Here is a 26,613-nt window from a genome sequence, read left to right as displayed (position 1 = left end):
TAGGCTGCTTAACGTTGGTGAAGTGGGACGGCCTACCTAGCCAACAAGAATTTCCCATAGCAACAAAAAGGATGTAATTTATTGACTTTTTGTTGTTAAACATAATAAAAACAAAGGAAAAACCACCTCCTCGATGTCAGTGAGTTTATTCCAAGTCATTTGCTCTCAGGGGAAGTCAGAGTACGGCAGTCTGAACGGGTACAGAGGCGAGTAACGCTGGTCATGCCACAGCAGCTTCTCCTCCAGAAACTTGACGGTTTCCAAGGTGAGGATGACGGCTTCGTGTTTCAGGATGCTGTGAACATTCAGACCTGACGGAGAAAACAAAGTTACAAGTTAACATTTAAAAACATCATTTACTTATACAGCTAAATATAGAAACTACCTGAGCATCGGAGTGACAGAAAAACTTACCGATGGCAGGAATGATGTTCACCGTCTTTAAGCTTGCTGTGGCCTGACGGATGTTTTCAGGAAACTCTTCACACCTGTAAGCAATGAGAATCACCAGCGTCAGACCAGAGGGCAGCGCAGGGCGTCTGCAGCTGCTGAGGAGGAAACTTACACATCCACCATCAGCACCGACTGGCCCCAGTATCTGTCTCTGATCAGCTCCAGCAGGTACTGAGAGTCCGGCGTGGGGATGTTCAAGGAGTCCACAATGTGAAGGTAGTCCTGAAGAAACAGGGAAATTAATTAAAGGTCTACAGGAAAAATGTGAGAAAATTAAAAACAGGTCTGAAGAGTTTAACGCAGAACTGGACCTGTAACAAGGTGAACGCTGAGGCTCTGAAGCAGACGTCATGGTCACATGACTGAAGATATTTGAGGCTTCGTTGGTACAACTGACCCCAGAAGTGACTGATTTGAATATTTGGTGCCATTTCATTGGTTATAAGACGTGGTATACTCAGTGTTCCCTCCTTCATTTTCCTCAAAGATCTTGTACTGATGATGGGAGAGTTAAACCAGCACATCCCAAAGATTCTCTGTGGGGTTCAGGTCTGGACTCTGGACTCCATGGACTCCAATCCATGTGTGAAAATGATGTCTCCTGTTCCCTGAACCACTTTTTTCACAATCTGAGCCCCATGAATCCTGGCACTGAGCCATCAGGGAAGATGGAGGAACCTGCTCATTCAGTATATCAGCTGACCTCATTATTAGGACACATAATGTTGCTGAACATAGACCTGACCAACTGCAGCAATCCCAGATCATAGACTGCCCCCACAGGCTTGTACAGTAGCACTAGACATGATGGCTGCATCACTTCATCTGCTTCTCTTCTTACCCTGATGCTCCATCACTCTGGAACAGGGTGAATCTGGACTCATCAGACCACATGACCTTGTTCCGTGGCTCCAGAGTCCAGTCTTTTAGCTCCCTAGCAAATTAAAGCTTTTTTCCCCGGTTAGCCTCACTGATCAGTGGTTTTCTTATAGCTACACAGCTGTTCAGTCCCAATGACCGATTCACTGTTAAACAGCAGAACTCAGAGCGATGTTTATCTTCCATCTGATCTCACCAAATGTCTAAAGATCACGATCATCATTCAGGATGTTTTTCTGACCACTGAGAAGCTGCTCCCTGCTTGTTGAAGCTGAAACGTCATCATCCATGCAGGAATCACTCAATGGGAAGCTCTTTGCTGTTTCTACCCCACTAATTGAGATCACAGCCTGTAATATTTCCTTAGTTACCCTCATATTATCTTGACTGTTTCACTGTCATGTTTAAGCATATTTTTAAATCTGGTTTCAGTGTCTCATGCTTATTGGAGTCGGTGTTTGGAAAAAACAGAAAAACTGCACACCTCAGGTGAGACCAGCCCTGCTAAAATCCAGCTTATTTTTCTGGTAAATCCTGAAATAATTTAATAGCTTAACACACTAACAAGACAAAGCTGTTTAATAATTTATTGCTTCAGTGTTGAAACTGAAATAAAAGAAACACTAATGAATCATTTTAAGGTTTGTCGCTGCTATAACTGCAGTTGACCACTAGATGGCACTGGTGGGCCTGGCTTTCAAGCTGTAAAGTTTTCGGTATAATGAGGAAGAGGTCTCAAAAGCTTCATAATGCTTCAATCATCCATTAATAAATATACAGTCCAGTTCTGCAACTCAAGAGAAAAATGCAAAAACTTAAACTGCAGCGATCACTTTTCTATATACACACAAACACATATACTATACATATATACATACACACGCATATATATATGTATATATATACATATATATATATATATATATATATATATATATATATATAGACATACACACACACACACACACACACACACACATACTGACAGAGCATCCAGACAGGTGTTTCTAATCTGTGTCACAATTGCATAATTGTTTGCTTTTAGCCAAATATTTTTGTGGATAAAGTCTAAATGAATTCAGAAATAAAGACAAACTACAGAAGATGTAGATAACTTTATTATAAATGTTTTTGGTGGGAGAGACGGGATGACACAGGAAGTACAGAGGGAAGAAGAGGACAGGAAGAAGAGGACAGAATAGATGGAAGACAGAGACAAAAGGACACAAGAGAAAGGATAAGTTGCTTCCATTTAAAAAGAAAAACTCTTCATTTTTTTCTGGACTCTGGTGGTGGACGTCAGTATTTCCTAAACCCTAGGTAGGTCTCTGGTTGCCATCGTTCCCTTTCCCTCCACTCCTCTTTCCATCTTTCCATTTTCTTTTCCAGTCTTTCAAGTCCAGTTTTCCAGCTGCTTCCTCCTTCTCTTTTCTATCCAGTTTACCCCCACTAGCTTCTTTTCAGTTATTGTTCAACCCTCAGCTGACTGTTTTATTTTTTATTTTTTATTTTTTTGCTTCACCTCCAGAAAGAAGAAAAACATCTTTCTGGTTCTCATCCATTATGGTGAGCATCATAAGTGACTGAAGTTTAATGGAGGCATTCAGTGAGTCTGGATGGTATTAGACTGAAGACAGCTTAAGTGGATTAGTGTGTAATATTATCTCCTGAATATGGTTTGACTGGGGTATAAGGATGTGGAGAATGATCTGTGGTGCTAATAGTAGCCTTTTACACAAAATGACTTCTGCTCCACTTCGCTGTGGTTTGCCGCATGCAGAGGTACTCAGCTGCATTAAACTAACTGCGTCAGGAAATCTGAAGTCATTTAAAAGGCTCTTCTGCACAGCTGTGATATAAAATCAGAATGTTTTTTTTTTCTGTGTAAGGATACTGAATTATCATTGGATATGTCTTGATGGTAAAACTACAGAGTGACACATAAAGGGTCGACAGTGGCGCCAGTGGACAGTGACAAAATAATTAATGGACCTAAATGGGTTGCATTTGTGTATCACTGTTGCACATTTAACTTTAGATCTGGATCAGTTGCAGATCCATTTGGCTGAGGAGGAAACTCGACACTTAACAATTTAACCATTTTTCTGTTGGCTAGTATGAACTGTTGTGGCAACATGGTATTATAATATTTTACATTATACATAATTATATTTAATCTATAATCTTTAAACAACAAAACACAACAACATAATTTATTTTCTCTCTCCAGTCCAGTTCAGAACTGAAATGGTGAACTCTGAATGTGAAATATTAATTTTAACTCGTGAGAACTGAACTTTAAACCAAATGAAATGGTGAAATTGCCTTTAATGTTACATATTCCTACTATTCCTTATAATAGTATAGTTTCTACAGCTCACTATGAATTTATCTAAGCAGCATTCAGGAACCATAAACCATTAACCATAAATCTCCATGTTATTTTTTTAAGTGAAGCACCTCTTCATCTTCATAAGTGGATGAACTGCTGCTGCTGCCTTACATACGCACCTCTGGAAAAAAAAATAATGTGAAAGTACTCTTTGAGTAAGAAGATGTAATGATGGACTGTAGTTGATGAAAAGTATAAACGTAAGTACAAAAGCATGCATTACTAATGTATATTCTATGCCTGGCATCAGGCATTTTTCCCAAGTCACTAAAGATAGCTGCTATTAAGCCACTCCTAAAGAAAAGGACTCTAGACGCCTCTATAATGAACAACTATAGACCTGTCTCTAACCTCTCTTTTATTTCCAAGATTATTGAAAAAGTTGTATTTCACCAGCTTCATGACTTTTTAAATGAAAGTGGAAATCTTGATAAATTTCAGTCCGGCTTCCGACCTCATCACAGCACTGAAACAGCTCTGGTCAAAGTGTTAAATGACATTAGGTTGAATACCAATTCTGGTCAAGTATCAGTCCTGGTTCTGTTGGATCTCAGTGCTGCGTTTGATACTGTAGATCACAGAATCCTGTTGCACAGGCTGGAAAACTGGGTTGGACTTTCTGGAGCCGTCCTTAACTGGTTCAGGTCCTATTTAGAAGGCCGGAGTTATTTTGTTACGATCGGCAGCTATGAATCTGAGCGAGTGGCCATGACTTGTGGAGTCCCCCAGGGGTCAGTCCTTGGACCTCTTCTGTTCAACTTGTATATGCTCCCTTTGGGTAAAATATTACAAAACTATAGCATTAGTTATCAAAGTTATGCAGATGATACACAACTTTATGTGTCTCTGTCACCAGATGACTGCAGTCCAATAGACTTAATGTGTCAGTGTCTGGAGCAAATAAACACCTGGATGAGGGAGAATTTCCTACAATTAAATGAAGACAAAACTGAGATTATTCTGTTTGGTAGCAAAGAGAAGAGGGTCAGCATTGGCAAACACCTGGAGACTCGGGCTCTTAAAATTAGCAACCAAGTTCGTAACCTGGGAGTGTTGATAGACTCAGATCTGACTTTCAGCAGCCATATCAAAGCTGTCACTAAGACTGCTTTTTACCAGCTCAGAAACATCAACAGAATTAAAAGTTTAGTCTCCCAGAAAGACCAGGAGAAACTCATCCATGCATTCATCTCCAGTAGACTGGATTACTGTAATGGTCTTTTAACAGGACTTCCTAAAAAGAGCATTAAACATCTGCAGCTCATCCAGAACGCTGCTGCTAGAGTTTTAACCAGAACTAAGAGATCTGAACATGTCACACCAGTTTTGAAATCTTTACACTGGCTTCCTGTCAGTCACAGAATAGATTTTAAAACCGTTCTGCTTGTTTACAAATCCCAGAATGGTTTAGGCCCAGAATACATCTGTGATATGTTCAGAGAATATAAACCTAGCAGAGCTCTTAGATCCAAAGACTCTGGTCAACTAGTCTAGACCAGAGTTCAGACTAAACATGGAGAAGCAGCATTTAGCTGTTATGCTGCAAACAAATGGAACAAACTGCCAGTGGAGATTAAACTTTCCCCAAATGTAGACATTTTTAAATCCAGGTTAAAAACTTTTCTTTTTTCATGCGCCTATGCATGAAATCTGCACGGTAACTTTTTTAACTTATCTTGCTTTTAATCATTTTAATGTAATTTATTATTTTATTGTGATTATGTGTTAATTATGTGTTGATGCCTTTTACTAATCTAAATAATCTGTAATATCTTTGTTTTATGTAAAGCACTTTGAATTGTCCTGTACATGAAATGTGCTATACAAATAAACTGCCTTGCCTTGCCTTGCCTTATTTATATGTAGGCCCTTCCAAATCTGCTTAACGAATGTGACAGATCAAGATTAAAACATTCAGATTTTTTGGAGTTTTTGGAGATCACCTTTGTGAGATTGTAAATTATTTGATGCAATCACAGTTCTTAGTTCTTGAAGTACTTGTGCTACGCTTCAGTGGGATAAACCCAAGAGAAAAACTTGAATTGTTTTATCCTGTAAGAGGAAAAACTGGAAACTAAGCAATTACTACAATGCTGCCAAAGGAAGTTGTACATCCAAAAATTGATTGAGAATCCAAAGAAAATGAGGAGATCAAAGTGAACACAAAATGTAAACAGTTAAAAAGTACATTTTACAATAATGCTGGCACTGATCTGCACACAGAATAGTCTGTATAAATTCTCAGTGCATTACATGGGAGGGAGGAGGAACACTCTGAGGAGGCAATCACATGCATGACGGTAAATCACAGAGTCAGAGATAACTGAAACCAGGACAGGGAGGGAAGAAGAGGCTGAAAAAATAACTGACAACACAAGGACATAGACAGAAACTGAATACTTACAAGTTGGTCATCATGAAGTAACGGGAGGAAAACTGAAGACTGGAAGCAGCTGCAGGAATATTCAGAGCTCAGAGGAGAAATCGCTGGTGGAAATCTGGCTACTGCTCTCTGTAGCCTAAAATACCAGCTGATCTTTTATCTGCTTCTTCTTTGTGGGACCTCAGTCTATTAATTACTTCAGAGATAAACAAGACGCAGGCGGCAGAAGTTCCAGCCTTTCTATCTAGAAACCAAACACAGTCTTATCAGTTTATTCTTATAAAGGGAATCAACAAAAAGGTATTTTCTGTATTTTCTCACACCCACATGCTGCTAAAATGTGGTCATGTGTAAAAGACTTTTTCACTTATGAAACCACTAAGTCAGTGGTCGTGAAGAGCTGGACCATCGGCATCATCAACCGTGTTGTCCAACTTCTCATCATTGCTTATTTTGTAGGGTAAGTGTATGTTTGATTCACAGCATTGACGTTACTCTGGTGATTTAAACATCACTTATACATTTATAATTGCTTCAATATCAGGTAAAAATTGCTTAGAAAATAATGTAACATAACTTATCACCACAAATACACTCCATTATATACTTATTAAGTGATAAACATCTACGACTTGATATTTGATCAGAAGTTTAATTCAACTGTAATATTTCCCTCAGTGATAGTCTGTTAGTTGTAGCTGTATTGATTTAAACTACAGAGACAAGAGCTTCAGTTCAATAAACTATCAAAGGGTATTTTCCCTCATGCAATGCATGCCTGCTTTCAGCAATGAGAAACTATTTCCTTGCATTGCAGCATTTCTTTATATGTACGAGATAAAAAATGTCTTTAGTCGTGTCTTCATTCAGTTATTTTTTTATTCAGTTTGGGCATAAACACACATGGATGTCGACATGGAATGAAGATGGTTTATTTTTAAAACCTTAATTAAATCACATGACTTTAGAATGAACAGCTGAGTACAGACCAGACCAGAAATCTTCCAAGAGCAAAAAATATTAAATGAATAATTTCAATTTTTGTCATGTTTTAAGGTCTGTTGAGGCCGAAAAGTGACTTTTTAGCTCAGTGTCACATTTTCTGCATTTTAGGTGGGTGTTTCTCAGTGAGAAGGCCTACCAGGTCAGAGACACAGCTATTGAGTCCTCAGTGATGACCAAGGTCAAAGGTTTTGGAATCTACAATGACAAAGTCATGGATGTTGCAGACTATGTCACTCCTACACAGGTACGGATAGATGGATGGATGGATGGATGGATGGCTGGATGGATGGATGGATGGCTGGATGGATGGATGGATGGCTGGATGGATGGATGGATGGCTGGATGGATGGATGGATGGCTGGATATACATTCAAATGTACAAGACAGTTGTAAATAAATGTGTTATGTGTGTGTGTTTTTCTGCAGGGAGCTTCCGTCTTCTGCATCATCACTAAACTGATCACAACAGAGAACCAGGTCCAAGGATACTGTCCTGAGGTCAGTAAACGTCTCAGATCACAACAATTGTCCGCGCCGCTGGTTATTATAAGGGTTTCTGCGCTGTGACATCCCAGAGATGACTCTGCAATCAGGGGGCAGAAAGCGGGGCTTGTCCCAGTTTGATTTATGGAGCAAGGTTTTGAAAGAGAGATTCATTTATCTATTTTCTACACCCACTTAATCCAATTTAGGGTTGGGGCAGAGCTGGAGCCTGACCCAGCTGTTATCAGGCGAGATAAACCCACCAGTCCATCACGGGCCGGAAACAGAGATCATTTTACCAATCGCCTAAAAGGGTAGATGAAAATTATTCAGAATTCCAAGGGGATCACAGCCCTTTAAGAACAGAAGTAATGTAAACCAGTAAAAAAGCAGACTGAGTTCCTATGAGTCCAAAGACCAGCAAAGTGTTAGCAATGCTCATTCTGTGTCCTAAAGTGCTAAACTGGCCTTGTGCCATAAGATTTATCTCTTAAAATTATAAAAAGAACATTAATAAGAGCATCTAAGTATTTACATAAATGTTACCATATAAAAACACTAATATTCTCAGTGATGTGTATCAGGCCATACAATTACTCAGAAATGTGACAGCAGTCTGGGACAGTGGTGGGAAGTGATTACATTCAGTGGCTGGACAATAAATGTGCTGTAGTGCAAAACCATTTTATTTGTTAAACATCCAGTATTAAAATAATAACTATTCAAGATTTTAATGGTTTTTATTTGATTCTGTTCTTCCCAGAGTGAGAAGTACACCTGCACAGATGACAGGAACTGTGCAAAGTTCCTGAACAAACCAGCATCAAACGGTAAAACCTTTTGTCTTTTTAAAACTTGTTTTAGTTCTACTGCAATTTGTTTAATTATAAAAATATAATTACACTAATGTTCATATACACTGCCCATCGAAAAAAGAAGCCACAACATGGATTTAATTAAGAATAACAAGTAAGAGACTTCCACTGGAAAATTCCCGCATGGATGATGACATTTCAGCTGTATCAAGTTATTTAGTCCCAACTAATCCAATGAGTATCTTCTCATTTCTTAAACAACCATGTGGGAAGACACAAAGAGAAGTTAATCTGTTTCAGAAGGGTCTGATAATTGGTGTAAAGCAAAGAAAACATCTAAGGAGATGCAGAAACCACTAAAACTGGATTAAGAACTGTCTAATTAATTATTAAAAACTGGAAGGATGGTGGGGAACAACTGTCTTCCAGGAAGAAATGTGGTCAGAGAAATATCCTGAATGATGGTGATCGGTTATCACTTAAAATCAGATACAGTGGTACAATTTCTACATGAACTAGTTCAAAGTTCAGTTCACGCATTTTAAAATGAACTAGCTCAGTTCATAGTTCATAATTCAAAATTTTTAACTAAGTTCACAGGTCTAAAAATGAACTAGTTCATAGTTCTTTTTCCCAATATGTTGCTGCGAGCTATTACCCTCAGAATACTGGCATTTTCCCGTTGCTGCCACCCATTCAGTCCACACTCATAGCAGCTGCAGCTTTCACTCCTACAGTATAAAAACATGAGGAAAAACTTTCTTTGAATGGTCTTTTTTAATGAAAAATTTTTAAACTATCTGAGGTAGAAACCAGGCTGAGGTAGGAAACAAAGGATGTACCTCGAACTGCAAAACATTTAAACATTACTTATCATTTCATTAAGTCAATTTTCAATCTTTTGTGAAGGTTTTTTTCTAACTTGTTTGTCCAAAGAAAAGTTCTAGAACTTGGGTCATAAAAATGCAAAATTCAGCCTAAATGTAGAAGTAAAAAAGAAAATAAAGAAAGACAAGTAGACCATATGTCTGAAAGCTTTCCTCAAAGGCTACAGGTCTCTGACAACATGCTGCAGAAGGTTTTCCAGCTGGAGATGAAGAAAACAGAGCTTCTGCTACAGGATGCCGTTATTTAGTTATGGCTGATAGAGGATCTGCTTTAGCATGCTGTTGTCACGTCTTTAGATTGTTTTAGGGGACATTTAGTTCACATACCTAGCTGGGTGCTTTATTTCAACATGCCGTTTCAGGTTTCCTGTTGACGTTGTTGATGTCCAGAGTTGCTTCTTCACACCCGGTGGGCAAAGTTTACACAAAGAGGCAAGACTTCTCCCTCCTGGATCATCACTGGCCTTTCCAAAAAATTATTTAAGTTATCATATGAAGATGCTGTAGTGATCATTGAAGCAGAGTTGCTGCTGCTGCCTTCATTGGAGTTTACCTCCATGTTTTGCAATTTGAAGACGCATGCGCGGTGTGACTCTGTGGTGGCTGGTGTTTGCCATGTGTTTAGCCGGGATTTTGCCTGGAAGGCTCCATGGAAATCTAGCATGAACAAAGGTCAGCTGTGAGAGAACACCGTTCACAAACACCAGAATGAGCACGCTCATAATAACGTTCATCAGGCAGAAATACAGAACGTTCAGTTCACGTTCACCCAAAATATGAACGAGTTCATGAACAATCATTCACTAAGCTTGTTCAGGGATAACACTGTCCAGATTCACCCTGTTCCACAGTAACGGGAGCATCGATGTAAGAAGAGAGGGGGATGGAGTGATGCAGCCTCGTGTCTAGTGTCTACTGTACAAGCCTGTGGAGGCAGTCTATGATGATTATTCCATCTTTCCTGATGCCACGGCCATATTCCAAGATGACATGGGGCTCAGACTGTGAAAGAGTGTTTTAGGGAGCAATTACACATCACACATGGATTGGCCACCGCAATCCAGACCTGAACCCCACTGACAATCTTTGGAATGGGCTGGGACTTTGTGCAGTGGTTGGACTTTGCGAACCATACAGATTCTCCATGCTGCCTTCATCTGACATGTGTGCCATCGTGGGAGTCTGATGCTCAACATACTCCATTCACAGGATTTGATTCTATGGACAAAGTATTGTTCATAAACAGATGCTGTGAGGCCTATCCAAAACACTTAATAAAAGTTGGAATGATGTTGTTCAGGTTTATCCTATTCATTCATTCATTTTCTAAACCGCTTAGTCTAATTAAGGATCCCAGGGAAGGTGGAGCTTATCCCGATAATTAACAGGTGAGAGGCAGGGTACACCCTGGACAGGTCACCTGTCCATCGCAGGGCCAAAACAACTACTCACACTGACTCCTAGGGAGAATTTAGTGTGATCAGAAGAGAACCCATGTAAACATGGAGAGAACATTCAAACTCCACACAGAAAAGGCCACTGTTTGAAGCCCTTACAAAACAATAACCCAAACGGCTCCTGTCTAACTTCACTCCTTAATCCAGAGCTACACTCCATCTCAACAGTTACGCTCTGCCAGCGAGAGACGGCTAGTGCTCCCACCACAATATGGCGCAAAATCAGTAGCTAGACTCTTTTCCTCTGTTGTTTCCTGGTGGTGAATCGATCTACCAAACTCCGGCCAATCTGCAGAGTCCTTATCCACTTTTAAGAGCAAGCTAAAGACTCACCTGTTTAAGGAGCATTTCCACACTTAGCTTAACTCTTCTATTCAATGAATGAGATAGAAAGATTTGTCCAGCTCTTTGGCTCAACTCAGGACTGACTGAGCTGTGTGCACTTATGCCCAAGATGACACTGTGTGATGAAATCCTGATCTTGTATTAAAACAAAGGACTATTACAGAAAAGTAAAAAAAAAAAAAAAAATCACTGCCTCTAGCACCTGGGTCCAACTCAACTCACAGCAGTCTGACTAACACTTAATTATGATGCCCCATCTTGTTTGGATTCTTGCTTGTGTTGTTCCTACTCTCAGATGTAATTCACTTTGGAGAAAAGTGTCTGTAAAATGACTAAAATGTAGAATAGAATTGTAAAAGCATGGAGATATGGAGCCACCTTATGGAATCATCACATAAACAACAAAAGCCAAATTAAATTATGACCAATATTTCAGAATAATTCCCACCAGCACAGTATATACTGATAAGTTTGAATTATTCTCCTGATCCAAATCTTACCTTATAATTCCCACTAGTTATTATTTCCTTGATAAAAAATAAGTTACCCCTTATTTATTTCTAAAAAAAAACCAAACCAAAACAAAACAAAACAACAAAATAAATAAAAAAAAATAAACCAGCCTATTGAATGGCTCTTTGGAACGGCTCCTCAAGATCTGGCTCTCTTTAAAGAGCCACAAATCACATCTGTAATTGAGATGGTGTCGCAGAGAATGCTGCCGTAATCAAGGATAAATAACTGGGATGTGCACGGCTAGTCAACTAACTGACTAGTTGAAACAATGCACAAAGTCGACAGCTTTTTTTAAAAGTTGATGTTTTGTTTGGAGGAGTTATTTCTCATTGTGCAGAGACATTGTGCTGTTTACATTGCTGTATTTAAAGAACAGTGCCTTTAACAATGGTAGAGCTGGAGAAGAGGGATGTGCAGCGCCAGAGTCAGAGCGTAGGGAGCGGAGGGGGAAGTTGGAGCAGAGAAAGTCACTGTGAGAAACTTCCTGTTTAGCGGTGAATGTTTTGGTACAAGCTTTAGCAACAAACACCACACAGCTCTGCTAGTTAAAGCAGAGTTCCGTGTCTGCTTTGCCACTGCTGGGTAAAGTGAAGGGAGCTAAGCCTGAAGCTAGCTGCAGTTTTACCCAGGAGCAGTCACCTCTCCCCCGCCTCCCGATGTTGGTGTGGAGGCGGAAAGTTTAGCAACTAATAGTGGAGGCAACAGACCAGAGCAGCACGGTTACGAACACTCACATGAGCAAAAAGACCACATGGAAAGACGAGGACAATAACTGTTTTGTTGTTGCTAAACACTCCTGTGGGCATGATGTTTTGCTCATGTAGTATAGCAGCTGCTAGCCTACATAAAGCAGCCAACCAAGGTTTGATCACATTGTCTTCCTGACCCATGTTCTCATCTACCTGCTGAACAACAAAGGACACTAGAGCCCACACAATGTTAAATATATAACAATGTAAAAAAAAAAAAATCTTGTTTATGGAACACACGCAGTATACAAATAACATCTTATACACGTTTTAGTTTCCATTTGGAGATGAAGCATTTGTCCCATTCCATTGATGACATCATGATGATGTCAAGACTAATCGACTAACTGACTAATCGTTTTTGAAAGGGCTAACTAGTCGACTTCAAATATCACCAAAACCTAAATAAGGTCTAACATAACAGTAGTGTGTGTGACTTTTGTTTTGGATGGAGAATGTATGTTAATGTGTGAAAAACGTTATTTATTTCTGAAACTTGTAAATTTATTTCTTTATTTGGTTCCTTATTAAACCTCTTTGTATTCCTGTCCAGGAATTCTCACCGGGAAGTGTGTCCCTTTCAATTCTACTCTTAAAATGTGTGAGATTAAAGGGTGGTGTCCTGCTGAGATTGACACCATCAAAACGTAAGATGGGTATCTGCTTTTTCCAAAGATTTACTGTAGTTGAAGTGTACAATGATTTGAATCACATATTAACTCTCATGGCATCCACGTTTTCACATAGTGTTGCAAATGCAATCCCAGACATAAGTTATAACTGGTAGTTGTAGTATTTTTTTGTTGTTGTCTGAATTAGAAATAATAGTCTTAAATAACGATTATTTGTTTAAGTTCAACTTTCTGTTCAGCAGGATATCAGAAGGAATGAAACATGACAATATAATGATAAAATAATCAAATTAGATAAGATAATCATGTATCAAAGATATAGTTTCAATTCAAATTTAGGAGATGAACAACTGTTTAAACCCTGTGATGGACTAACAATGTGTTCGAAGTATGCTGAAATATTCACTTTAAATCTTTGTGTTCCCAATTTAGTATTTTAGTTGCATTTATGAGGATAGAAAAAAAAACGAAAACAAGAAACTTAAAAAGAAAGCTGAAGTGGTCTTCTCTTTTGTTTTCTACTCTTCTCAGTAAACCAATGATGGAAGTGGAGAATTTCACAATCTTCATTAAGAACAGCATCCGCTTTCCGACTTTCAACTATACCAAGTACTGAACTTTTTTTGTGTTAACATGATAGTGATGATGACTGTGGTAATAAAGTCTGACAAATAGATGTTTGTGTTTCCAGAGGGAACTTCCTTCCTTCAATGAATGAAACTTACATTAAATCGTGTAACTTTGACATGGTCAAAAACACCTACTGCCCCATTTTCAGAGTGGGAGATGTTGTCCGCTACGCACAACAGAACTTCACCACGCTAGCAAACAAGGTAACACCTTAAATGAAATCTGTATTTCAGATAGTAACAGTCAAAATGGGGGTATATGTATAATAAATATCCATCCATCCATTTATCCATCCATCCATCAATCCATCCATTTTCTTCCACTTATCTGGTGTCGGGTCGCGGTGTCAGCTGCATAAGCAGGGAAGTCAAGACTTCCCTCTCCCCGACCACATTTGCCAGCTCATCTGTGGGGATACCAAAGCACCAGCTAAATACCAGCTAAAACACACACTGTTAGAAAGTTCTTGTAATTTTACAGGAAATTCCTGGCTAATAGTTGCCGTAAATTTACTGTAAACACTATACAGGACTGTTACTGTGAAACAATTACAACAATGTACTGTAACTAATACAACACCCAACTGTGATTAATTACAATATAATAATGTAAAATTACTAGAACTTCCTGTAATTTTACAGGACGAAATACTGTAAATATTACAGCAAAAAGTTATATTTACGGCAACTCAGTAGCCAAGATTTTCCTGTAATTTTAGGGATTTCCTGTAATTTCACAGGACAGAATATTTTGAATATTACAATTAAATGCTGTAAGTGTTTTTTTTTTATTCTCTTCATATTTAAGAGAAAATCAAGTGCACAATGCACATTTATTTAATTCAACATTTCAATCCAAAAATACAAACTTTTCAAACATTTCAATCCAAAAATACAAACTTTTCAAACATTTCAATACAAAAATACAAACTTTTCAAACATTTCAATCCAAAAATACAAACTTTTCAAACATTTCAATACAAAAATACAAACTTTTCAAACATTTCAATCCAAAAATAGGAGAAGACGGAACAGGAAAAACCAGATCATTAATACTAGTTCCTCATTAACTGATTATTTGAACATTAAAATGAAAGACATTGCATTAAAACATGAAACACACTTCTGAAAATTATCAGCAAAAGCATAGGGACACAAAGAACAGTTCAGATGTATGGGCTCAACGATAACTCAAATATTTTGCAGCTGTAAATGAATGATTGCAAATTATTTCAGTTTGTGTGTAAATCAAGTTTTGTCATCCTGCAAAAAGAATCTGCCCACAAAAATCAAGTTAGTAAATGTTAAGAAAGGATCTGCAGGTTGTAAAGAAGATTTGCATTTGTGGAAAACATGCACACAGACCTGTGCTTCTCGTCTGTGGACTGGATGTTTGCCAAAGAATTTCTAATGTTTTTGAACAAATGCTAATTTTTTTTACAACCATAAAAATCCTTTTTGTTTTGGGCAGATTCTTTTTACATAGGATGACAAAACTTAATATCAGTTTATGTTTGTAAATCATTTGCATTGGTGTTACACATGGACTCCAGGAAGCCAAGGGGACGTTTAACAGATTTATTAACAGAATGGAATATTGCAGATACACATACAATTACCGACAGGGACGTGAGGAATCTGGAGACGGAACGGGAGTGAGTCCTTGAGGTGTGTGGTTTAAGGTCCGACAAGGAGTGACTGAACTGGTGGGGTATATAAAGGACTGGGGAACAAAGGAAGACAGGTGTGGCAGGTTGACTAGATTACTGATGAGGATGAGGAACAGGTGTGGAGTGAATGGAGGAGTGGCAGGACAGGGGAGTGCTGGAGTAGTGGCAGGACAGATTGTAACACACGGAGAAAGGGCAGAAGATTCTCTTCACTTAGAAGGCTCATGTCTTCCTTGTTCTCCACACCAAGTTCTTCCAGGCCTGCCATCAATGTATTTAGTGTGTCTGGAGGGAGGTCTGGAAGTACTGCCAGGACAGCCCTCCTGAGCTCCTCCTGTGCTGCAGCCATATGTCTCTGCAAATGAGTGATGGAGACAGATCATTGTAATGTCATGCATTTTGTAGGCTGGCAAAGGATAATAATCCAGTAGATCATCATGCCTCACACAAACAAACTGCTCTTGGGGTGGCCCCAAAACACTGTAGACCCCAATGTCCCTCAACTTAACAAAACAATATTTTTCTGAGACAAAGGACATGGAGCCGTGGTGCACAATGACCAGCTCTATCTTGCCAACCTCCAACTCCTCTTCAGTTTTCCCCAGCAAAATAAACATATCCTTTTTATATGATGTGCCCTTCACTGTCACTGCGTGAGATGCTACTGTATCTTTAGATTCAAAATGCAAACCAACAACAGCCTCTCTGATTTTTTCACTGTAGTCATTTAGATAGAATGTCATTTCTTTATCCAGTAACACATTTGGCTGAAACATTTCACCGGCACTCAAGTATGCCTGGAAGAGCTGGTGTCTCTCTGCGACTGTTTTGCAGATGTTCTTGAAATTCTGTAACTTCCTAGCACATCTTTTGAAGAATGTGTGTTTGCTCTCAAATCTGAGAGTCCAAAGGCGAATTAGGGGACCAAAGTGGGTAATGAACTCTGGATAGTGAACTAAATAGTGGTGTTTGGGCTTCAGGGGCTCACTGGGAAAGAGCTCTCTTCGAAAGTAGACATACTCCTCAATAAGTATTTTAAGATAAGCAACCTGATCTGTAGTGATCACTGGTGCACAAATGAGCTCTACAATTTCTCTGAGCTGCAGCACAAGTTGCCAGGCAGCATTTTCACATGGATTTCTAATCCGATCTCCTATTAGGAGAGGGAGCAAACGCAGGAAGCACCAGTTCTGGACTGCATGTCCACTGAGCCTTTTGCTACCAGGTGAAACATCGGCTGGTTTGTCCTGGGCATCATTTCCCTGATAGTTGAACTGATCTTTGCACCTGTTGAGCTGTGTATAGCTGAAATGTTTCTCCTCAACTAGATGACCAATCAACAAACTAAGGTCACTGGAAACAATGCCTTCAAACAGATCATGGCCAAGACATGGGGGCAATCCAGGCTGGCAAACATGAAAGTAGGACACTTGGTTAAAAGGAGAATCTGACTTGATACCACATTCAGAATTTGCATCACTGTTTTGTAATTTTTGTAGATTATTCAGAAAAGATTGTTCTGTACGCTTGTTGCCACAAAGTAATGGAGAACTCTCAAAATTTGATCTTTTTATATCACAGTACCTGCAGAAGTAATGGCTTACACTAAAGTTCTCAACAAATCCACCAATACTGTGAGACCCTAAATTGTCACCCGAAATAGCACACAGTCGACCTCTGACAATTTTCCCATTACTTATCTCGATGCCAGTCTCCTCAAGAGCTTTCAGGTCTTTAATGAGGGGCTCAAACACCTTGTCCATCCCAAAATATTTGAAGTCCTGCTCCTTACACAAGAGTACCAGCTGCATGTGATCTATGGACGATCTGTTATGAGGCAAAATATCTGTTAGAGTGAGGTAAACCGCTAGAATCTTGTGTTTTTTTTTAGAAGAACCAAGTGGATTAACCACTTCAAATGCATCCTGATAAAGGATAAGACCAAGAGAAGATGGCTCCTCTTTAAATAAAGGGTTGCACTGAGCTCCCTTTCCGTCATTTACGTCCTGGAAAATACCCTCTGATGCTGATTGGGAATGTGTGGCTGTATACTGCTCCTGCATGGACTTGCTTTTAAAAAGTGCAGCCAATGTTTCTTTAATAGGCACATACTGGGCAAATGCTTCCTTACCTTTTTCATTGATACCTAATAACTGAGGCACTGGCTCAACATAATTAAAATGTTTCTTAAAAGCTGTCTTTCTTTTCTTGTCTGTGCTCAAATGCCCACTGTTACTGGCTGTGAGGAGATCGTCTTTTCTCATTTCATCCACAATGTTGTTAATTGTGGTCTCTGGGATTCCAAGGACAGTTAGTTTCTCACTCAAGGTATAAAGCAGATTTGTCAGGCTGGCATCATGGACATCTTGATATCCCTCAATAATAGTTTGTATTGTAGTAGCCGGTAATAGCAGTTTTGCCTGAAGTTTTAGATAGAAAAGCGTGAGATTCTGAAGAAAGAGGGATTCGTCAACTGCAACAGGCTCTTCTTGCTCCTCATCAGAATAATTAATGTTACATTGTTCACACTGACTCAATGATTCACTGGCAAAGAGGGGTTTTCTACATGTTCAACGCAGTCTTTGCGATGTTTCTTAGAAAGATGGGATGCAAAACTCGACAAAACAGAGAACTTTCTGTCACATCCTCTAAATGGGCACGCAATGTGTAACCCTTCGCGCAAATGTGATTTTAAGTGACTGACTAGTAAAGATGATGTTTCACACCTTACTGCACAAAAGTCACATTGTAAAGGAGTACATGGTCGCTGACCAGCACTACTCAAGGACACATCTGCTTTGTGGTCTCTGTATATGTGAGCTTTAAGAACAGTAATTTTAACATACTGTCTGGAGCAATCAGGCGCACCACACTGATATCTGTAATTAGCACTATTACAATGCAACTTAATGTGCTGAGTAAACTCACAAACTTTATTGAAATCCTTTCCACACGTGCTAAACTTGCAACGCAACATTTTGCACTGTTGCTGTGTGAAGCTTACTAGCTGGTGTTGCTGGTTGAGCTAACCTGTACAACACGTGGCTGATTTAGTTGAATCTTTTGCAAAATGAAACGGACAAAACTTAAGATCGAAATATATACAATAATGTTATTCTTTTCTTGATATAAACTTACGTTATAAGAAGACACATGCAAGCTACCTCTTTAAACTAACAGCTAAACACTGAAAGGAACCAACATGACATTCTTCTCAGAAGTCAAGAGCGCAATGACAATTTTACCACAGAACACCGGACTTTCAGCGAACGACTTAAGTTGAAAACCAACTGTTTTAAAAGATTTAACATGCGCAGTTAAGTTTCAAATTGAACAACTTACTGAAAGGCTGTGTGTGTCTTCAGCTTCAGGCGTGGCTGCGTATCACTGGAAATTGCAAGTGTGCTGTGGAGGGAAAATAATTTAACATTATGACATATTTTAACATCTATGACATTATTTTTACATCTGTCAACATTATTTGGAGAAAACTATGCATGCTGTAAACGTTTGCCTCCCTACTCACCACAGTTACATTCAGTCTAAGCCGTGTTCGGATTAGTTTCAGCTATAAGGCAAGCCGAGTCAGTAGTTTTTAGCTTAATTATTTTTACCCACTGCAAATAAATAACATATTTCCGACTGCTTTTGCTATGAATGCTGAATCAGGATAGATTAAACGAAGTGTATAGGTGGCCGGGAATCTCCGGGCTGTGTGTGTATAATGACTAGAGTTCAGAGTGGCTAACTTACGAATCTCCATCCAGTGAGGTGTGGGGTGGGTGAGGTCTAGGTACGCTGGCAGGGTAACGAGTCACGACAGTGGTTTGGTCGATCTAGATATTCCTTCTACTCTGTGGTTTAAGATTAGCTCACAGTCAAGGCTAGCTACCAGAATGTATATCTGCACTGAACACAATAGCAAATGTCCCCTAATCAAAGCAGCCGAAACTGTCACCACCCACTCAGATAAACAGAACTAAAAACGTCATGTCTTTTATATAAAAATAAACATAACGTTACGTTACCTTCGTTCCAGAATGTTTGCTTCGTAGCCGCCTAAATTCAAAATTCGGAACGCAACGATCCCATGATGCAACGCGATAGCTGTAAAATCTCTGTAAAACTGCGCTGTTACAATAATAATACAGGACTGTCCATAGATTTCCCATGATGCATTGCCATTTACAGTAAAAACACAAATACAATACACTGTTGTAAGATTTACTGTAAAAATTACATCAATTCCTAACAGTGCATAGTCCATCCAGCATGTCCTGGGACTTCCCCTGGGTCTCCTCCCAGTGAGGCATACCCGGAACACTGCACCAGGGAAGCGTCCAGGAAGCACCCTGACCAGATGCCCGAGCCACCTCATCTGGCTTCTATCAATGTGGAGGAGCAGTGAGCACCTCCCAGGTCACCGAGCTTCTCACCTATCTCCAAGGGAAAGCCACCCTGCAGAGAAAACTCATTTTGGCCACTTGTATTTGCAGTCTCGTTCCTTCGGTCACTACCCACAGCTTATAACCATGGGTGATGGTAGGAACGTAGATCAACTGGTAATTTGAGAGCTTTGCCTTTTGGCTGAGCTCCTTTTTTACTATGACAGACAAATGTAGAGTCCGTATGACTGCAGATGCTGCACCAATCCGCCTATCGATCTTCCACTCCATCCTTCCCTCATTTGTGATAAGGTCCTTGGAGCTCCTGACCCGGAGAAAGCACTCCACCCTTTTCTGGCTGAGGACCATGGTCTCAGATTTGGAGGTGCTAATTTTCATCCCAGCTGCTTCACACTCGGTTGCGAATCGCTCCTGCGAGTGCTGAAGATCATGGCCTGATGAAGCAAACAGAAACACATCATCCGCAAAGAGCAGAGACCAAATCCTGAGGCTACCAAACTGGATCACCTTAACCTCTTGGCTGCGCCTTAAAATTCTTTCCATACAAACAGACAGACAGAATCTGAGGCAGCCATAGCAGAGTCCAACCCTCACTCCAACCCGGCACCAGTTCTACAGGGACCGGATAGCTCATACAAGGGGATGCAGCACTTCATACTCCACAGGAGTCCCTGGGGGACATGGTCGAATGCCTTCTTCAAGTCCACAAAGCACATGTAGACTGGTTGAGCAAAATCTCAAGCCCCTCTAAGACCTAAAGAGGATGTAAAGCTGGTCCACTGTTCCAAGCCTGAGATAAAAAAAAAAAAACACAGTGCTCCCCCTCAATCCAAGAACCCCCTCTCCGGACCCCCTGAATAGAAATAACCAGGGAGGCTGAGGAATGTGATCCTCTGTAGTTGGGCACACCCTCTGGTCCCTGTTTTTGAAGAGGAAGACCATCACCCAGTCTGCCAGTCCAGAGGAACTGTCCCCGATGTCCATGCGATGCTGCAGAGGCGTGTCAGCCAACTAGACCCTACAGAATGCAGAGCCCTAAGGAACTCTGGGCGAACCTCATCCACCCCGGGGGCCCTGTCACTGAGGAGCTTTTTAACCACCTCAGCGACCTCAGCCCCAGAGATAGGACAGCCAACGCCAGGGTCCCTTGACTCTTCTTCCTCATTGAAAGACGTGTTAGTGGGATTGAGGAGGTTTTGTTGTTGGACCTCTATGTTTGTGATGGATTGTCCATAACTAACACCATATTCGGGTACAAGAGTGTCCACATGTGCACTTGGCACCAGCACACTCTAAGCTGCAGTGGGATGCTCAACTTTGTAGTCATATCATTGGACTTTGAGTGTCAACTGGTCTTTGACACTCAAGTAAAGAGAGGGGCAGAGCTGTCAACTGATCACCACCTGGTGGTTAGTTGGCTTAGATGGTGGGGGAGGATGCCAGTCAGGCCTGGCAGACGCAAATGTGTTTTGCGGGTTATGCTCCCCACATGGCGGACAACATCACTGAGATATGCTGTCAAGCTGAAGAAAGAGTCCTATTGAATCTTTTTGCACTATGGGCCTATCAGGGCATGGGTGGAGTTTGGAGAGGCCATGGAGAATGACCTCCAGATAGCTTTGAGGAGATTCTGGTCCACCATTTGATGGCTCAGGAGGGGAAAGCAATAATAGTAGTATCAACACTATTTACAGAGGGGAATGGGGAGATCTTGAACTCGACTTGGGACGTTTTTGGTCAGTGGAAGGAATACTTTGAAGACCTCTTTAATCACACACATCTTCCAAGGAAGCAGAGTTGGGGGAGCCTGGTGTGGGCTGTCCTATCCTGGGGCTGAAGTTACAGAGGTGGTTTAAACTGACCTTGTCCCCCGGAGACTCCTGATGGGGGCGCTCTGGGAGTACAGAGTGCTGGACCCCTTGTACGAGCTGTCCAGTCCCTGTACGACTGTTGTCAGGGCTTGGTCAGCTTTGCCGGCAGTAAATCAGATTAATTTCCAGTGACGGTTTGACTCTACCAAGGCTGCCCTTTGTCACTGATTCTATTCAATAAAATTTGTGGACAGAATAGGGGCAGCCGAGGTGTTGAGGGGATCCTGTTTGGTGGCCTCAGGATTGGGTCTTTGCTTTTTAAAGATGATCTGAATCTGTTGGCTTCATCGAGCTATGATTTCCAGCTCTTGCTGGAGCAATTTGCAGCCGAGTGTGAAGCTGCTGGGATGAGAATCAGCACTTCCAAATCCAAGATCATGGTCCTCAGCCAAATAAGGGTGGAGCGTTTTCTCCAAGTCAGGAATGAGGTTCTGCCCCAAGTAGAAGAGTTCAAGTATCTCTGGGTCTTGTTCACCAGTGAGGGGAGGATGGAGCGGGAGAATGACAGGCGGATGGATGGATATTGAGAATGAAGCATTTCATAAAACTGAAATGCTGCATTTTCCATAGTCTTTCTCCATCATTATTTCTCTGTACTCAGATTTAAAGCCGCACTTGTCAGGGGTTAATGCAGAGGTAAGGACGCAAACGCAGGCTGATGTGGCAGGAGGCAGACAGGAATAAGGTTTTAATGAAAAAAACAGAACCAAATGTCTTACAAAGCTGAAACTGGGGAAATGCAATGGAATCAAGACAGCAACATGAGATGAAGACATACAATGAGCTGACAGAGAATAAATTAACCAAGGTGTATATATACACAGAGGTGAACTAAGAAGAACCAGGTGAAGTGAGTTAGCCAAATCAAACCAGGTGCACTAATCACAGGAAACAGAAAGCAAAACGGAACTAAACATGACAAGAACATAAAAACCAAAACCAAAATCTCTGCACCAAAACGCTCTATACCAAAAACACTACCGAACTTTCGCAGATTTTCTCACTGTGTTGCCCCCTAAAAACAGCTTACCTAGCACCCATCTTCATCCTCCGTTTGCATGACCTCCACCTTGGCAGTATTAAGAGTTGCAGTGAGATTGTATACTCAGGTTAAAATTAGATCAAATACTTCTTTAGCCTAAACATTTAAACCAGAACATAAATTTTGCATACACATGCAGGTCTTAAAGTAAAGCTCAATAATCTATATCTCTGCCCGATTCCTCTGTCAGGGAGGAGTGATTGGAATAAAGATTGGCTGGATGTGTGATCTGGACAAGTCAGATGACCAGTGTAATCCTTCATACTCATTCACCCGACTGGACGGCATGTCACAGAAGAGTACCGTCTCACCTGGCTACAATTTCAGGTATTTCTGACCAGACTGTGCCAATGAGGAACCTGATTACTAGCAACAAGAGTCAATATCAGAATCAGTTGTTTGGCAGTGAAGATTTGGCACGTTTCTCATTAACATGACCCACTTAATCAACTCTGCTGCTCATTTCTTTACACCACTTTCCAACAGTATCAAATTTATTGCTGACAAGCATTGCTACAGCAAACAAATAATCCACCAAACACTCATTTACTGACTCTCTGAGATACATTTTTCTTGTTTAGTTTCAAAGAACAGTGTGATGGATTTGTCTGAGCAGGTTCGCCAAATATTATAAGATGGAAAATGGGACAGACTACCGGACTTTGGTCAAAGCCTACGCCATTAGGTTTGATGTTCTGGTCAATGGAAATGTGAGTATATACATTTTAATACATGTCAAAGTCTGGGTTTGGGCCACTTATACAGCCCAAGAAAGTTAAGAGAATAAAAACTTCAGAAAACATTTAATCACAAAGTATTTGTGAATGAAACCTTGACTCTGACCTTTCAACTGTTGGTCCTCTTTTGTAGGCTGGAAAGTTTAATATGATCCCTACACTCATAAACATGGTGGCAGCGTTTACATCAGTGGGAGTGGTGAGTTTTACTGGTAGATTTGGCAAACCAGTTATTTTTCATTGAGTAGTTTGTTTATCACAATCTAATAATATAATGAAAGTTGATTAACAGAATTCACACAGCCACAAATTAAGTATTAATAGTGTAAAATACTTATATTGTGTCTGAGTGAATTCTTGGGGGCACATTAACTATCATTTGCAGACTATTTCATACAGTAACAATTTAGCTTACATAAAATAGGATAACCTTTTTACTTTTAATCAAAGTAGTTTATTTTTTATGGCAGAAAACATTTTAGTTATTCGGACATAAAAAATCTTTTTCTCTCCTTTATTTCCTCATAATTTGCTCTGTTCTGGTCAACTCTGCATAAGTAAAACTGACATTGAGAAAGGAAAGCTAGGGACAGCAGTGACATTTTGGTTGTTCAGTCTTGTACTTTTATGTTAATAAACTCATTTCTAATGACACAGAAAAAAGTGCATTAATATCAAAATACACAATGATTTAAGGGCAAGGGCTCTAGCCTTGTTAACTTATTCTTAAAGATCAGTTAGTTCACAGTCTAACGGATGTCTGCAACTGTTCACCTTTTGAAGATCTCTGTCATCTTCCTCTTTGCTTCTCTAATTTTTACCACTGGAAATTCACATCTTCTAATATCAAACTGAACAGTAAATGAGACTCATACAAAGTTAAGTTCAATGTTAACTTTTAAGACAGATTAGCAATGTCGTTCTTAGATGTGGGGAAAGTTGACTCAACAAAAAGTTTCAGAGAAATTTTACACAGATGTGATGCAGTTACTCGTTAAAGCTCCACTTTTCATTAGAATCACATTGCAATTATTTTCCTGTTGCCTAAAACTGACTCAGGCCCACTGACAGGTGATGACGTCGCTTACTTGCTAAAAAACAAGAAAAAAAAAGGCGAAACAAAGCAAAACAACAAAACAAAAAAAGTAAATAATCTGCATATGATCTGAGACAGGGATGGACATCTGTGGTCCTCAAAGACCACTGTCTTGCAGGTTTAAGATGTTTCTCTGCTTCAATATACATAATTCAAATGAAAGAGTCTTTTAAAACGTGGCATCAAGCTATTGGATCCATTTGATTTTTAATCAGCTATGTCGGAGCAGGGAACATCTCAAACCTACAGGACACTGGCCCAACAGGGACCAGAGTTGACTTCCCTGCTGAGTTCTTGGTTTCTGGTATTCAACATCGAAACAAACATAAATGAGTTTCATTGTCTGAAATGTTAAAAGTATTCTTTTGATTGTTTAGAACAAAAATTGGATCCATGAGGAAAGTTTATCATTGAAGATCTCATGATGAAGCACTGGCTTATGCACCAGAGCTCAGCCTCAGTCCAATTTAACCTCTGGCCATTGGAGTTTAAGAAAATATTGGACTTTGATGTTGTGTTTTCTCTCCACTTTAATGAATGCTTTATGAGCTAGAAGTTTTAATATTATTATTGTTGTTTTTATGATAAAGGGCACAGTTCTTTGTGACATCATACTACTGAACTTCCTGAAAGGTGCAGAGCAGTACAAGGCCAAGAAATTCGAAGAGGTAAAATTCCACATTCTGTTATGTCTCCCATTTTATCTTTCATTCTTTAAGTCTTGAGTTTACTGTACTTATTTAATAGCCACAATACAGACCACATTTGTCTAATATTTGTAATAATCGCCTACAAGACTTCACTGGATCAAATATACATCTTTGATGCTACGTCCCCCAACAGATCGTTACAATGAGAGTTGCCATCTCCACCACAGATAGACAGAGGATATAAAATATCATGCTACAAATGTTAAAGCCCCTAAGCTTTCTTGAAGATGTAGAGTCTTATTTGTTCTTTTTGTTAAACAGTGTCTGTGTCCAATCCAATGTCAGGGTGAACATCCAGGTTTCTGTAGTGTTGCACTGACCCAATCTCTTCTCCTAGAGTGAAAATAGGATTCATACTTATCCTAAAATCCACAATCATATCCAATATGTTGTTTATGTTTGATACATGATGATGATTTCCACATCATCCCAGTTTCCTCACTACAGGGAACTAGGATGATGCCTCACAACTGCAAAGTCACCTACATAATTCTGCACATAACTGGACTGGGTTGCAAATTTGAATAGAAATGATGAGAATAGCCTCCCTAGTGGGAGTTTTTCCCTTCTCACGGTGCTGCAGTGGCAGGACCTATCTCTGTTTTATCCTGGCAGGTTGTCTATAGGAAAACATAAAAAATGATCTATAGTAGTTTGTTTTCTAAGTGTTAAAACTGTAATTAGGATGTTGAAAAAGAGCTCTCTCCCTCTCTCTTTTGTGCACATTGCAGGTGTCGGACAGCCCCCTTGAATCCCAGAGCAACAGCTTTTATCGTTCCCAGCTGTCACTCCGACAGACAACGCTTAAATCCAGCGACTCAGGAGCATTTTCTATTGAAAATGAAAAACACTGCTGAAGCAACGGGAACAATGGGCCTCATTCACCAATATCTTATTATGAATCTTCATAAATTTGTCCATAAATTGTACTAAGAAAAGCGCTGTTAGATTCACTGATGTGTTTCTAGATTGTGAAATTATTGGTTCCTTTTCTCTTTGATCAGTGAATGGCCCTGCTTTGCAGGTAAGAGCCCCTGAAATCCCCATACAAGGTCAAGACTATCGGGATTTGTGCAAACACACAAAGACAGCGGTGAGATAGACGAAGAAAAGTAAAGAGAATGCTAAAACAATGAATGAAAACAAATAATAAAAATGTGCACTGAAACCTGATTGCCCTTACACGCTATATTTTTACAGGTGATTATGAAATAGACAGACATATAAATCATATAAAAGCAGCTTTATGTACAATCCGCCTGATAAATTACTCCTGAACTTGAACAGCGAGCCTTCAGTTTGGTTCCATGAGTGCACGTAGCCTACATAGCCTACTGTATCTTCTACAGTTTGGAAAGGAGATTAACATCTGCTGTGGAATGTGCGCTGTTGGAGTGTGCGCATCTGATGAAATGAAACCTTCAGGTGAGTCCAATACTTGGTGTTATTAACCAGG

At 39.9% G+C, this 26,613-nt stretch overlaps 1 protein-coding gene across 1 annotated transcript; it reads left to right on the top strand.

The window, feature by feature from the left end:
* Positions 1-6,014: 6,014 nt before the first annotated feature.
* Positions 6,015-26,014, top strand: LOC121639139 (P2X purinoceptor 3-like). Its single transcript, XM_041984364.1, has 13 exons — positions 6,015-6,024; positions 6,393-6,567; positions 7,221-7,356; positions 7,539-7,610; positions 8,359-8,425; positions 12,918-13,011; positions 13,528-13,605; positions 13,688-13,829; positions 22,805-22,941; positions 23,231-23,324; positions 23,485-23,550; positions 25,038-25,115; positions 25,889-26,014. The coding sequence occupies exons 1-13, from the start codon at positions 6,015-6,017 to the stop codon at positions 26,012-26,014; spliced, it is 1,275 nt and encodes a 424-aa protein (XP_041840298.1).
* The last annotated feature ends 599 nt before the right edge of the window (positions 26,015-26,613 follow it).

This window comes from Melanotaenia boesemani, chromosome 4 (genome assembly GCF_017639745.1).
Source record: "Melanotaenia boesemani isolate fMelBoe1 chromosome 4, fMelBoe1.pri, whole genome shotgun sequence".
Lineage (NCBI taxonomy): Eukaryota > Metazoa > Chordata > Actinopteri > Atheriniformes > Melanotaeniidae > Melanotaenia > Melanotaenia boesemani.
Note: the sequence above shows the minus strand (reverse complement) of the source record. Positions and strands in the feature narration are given on the sequence as shown.

Coding starts and splice junctions, on each gene's coding strand:
- LOC121639139 (XM_041984364.1), top strand. Junction 22,942..23,230: donor TCACCTGGCTACAATTTCAG/GTATTTCTGACC, acceptor TTGTCTGAGCAG/GTTCGCCAAATATTATAAGA. Junction 23,325..23,484: donor ATGTTCTGGTCAATGGAAAT/GTGAGTATATAC, acceptor CCTCTTTTGTAG/GCTGGAAAGTTTAATATGAT.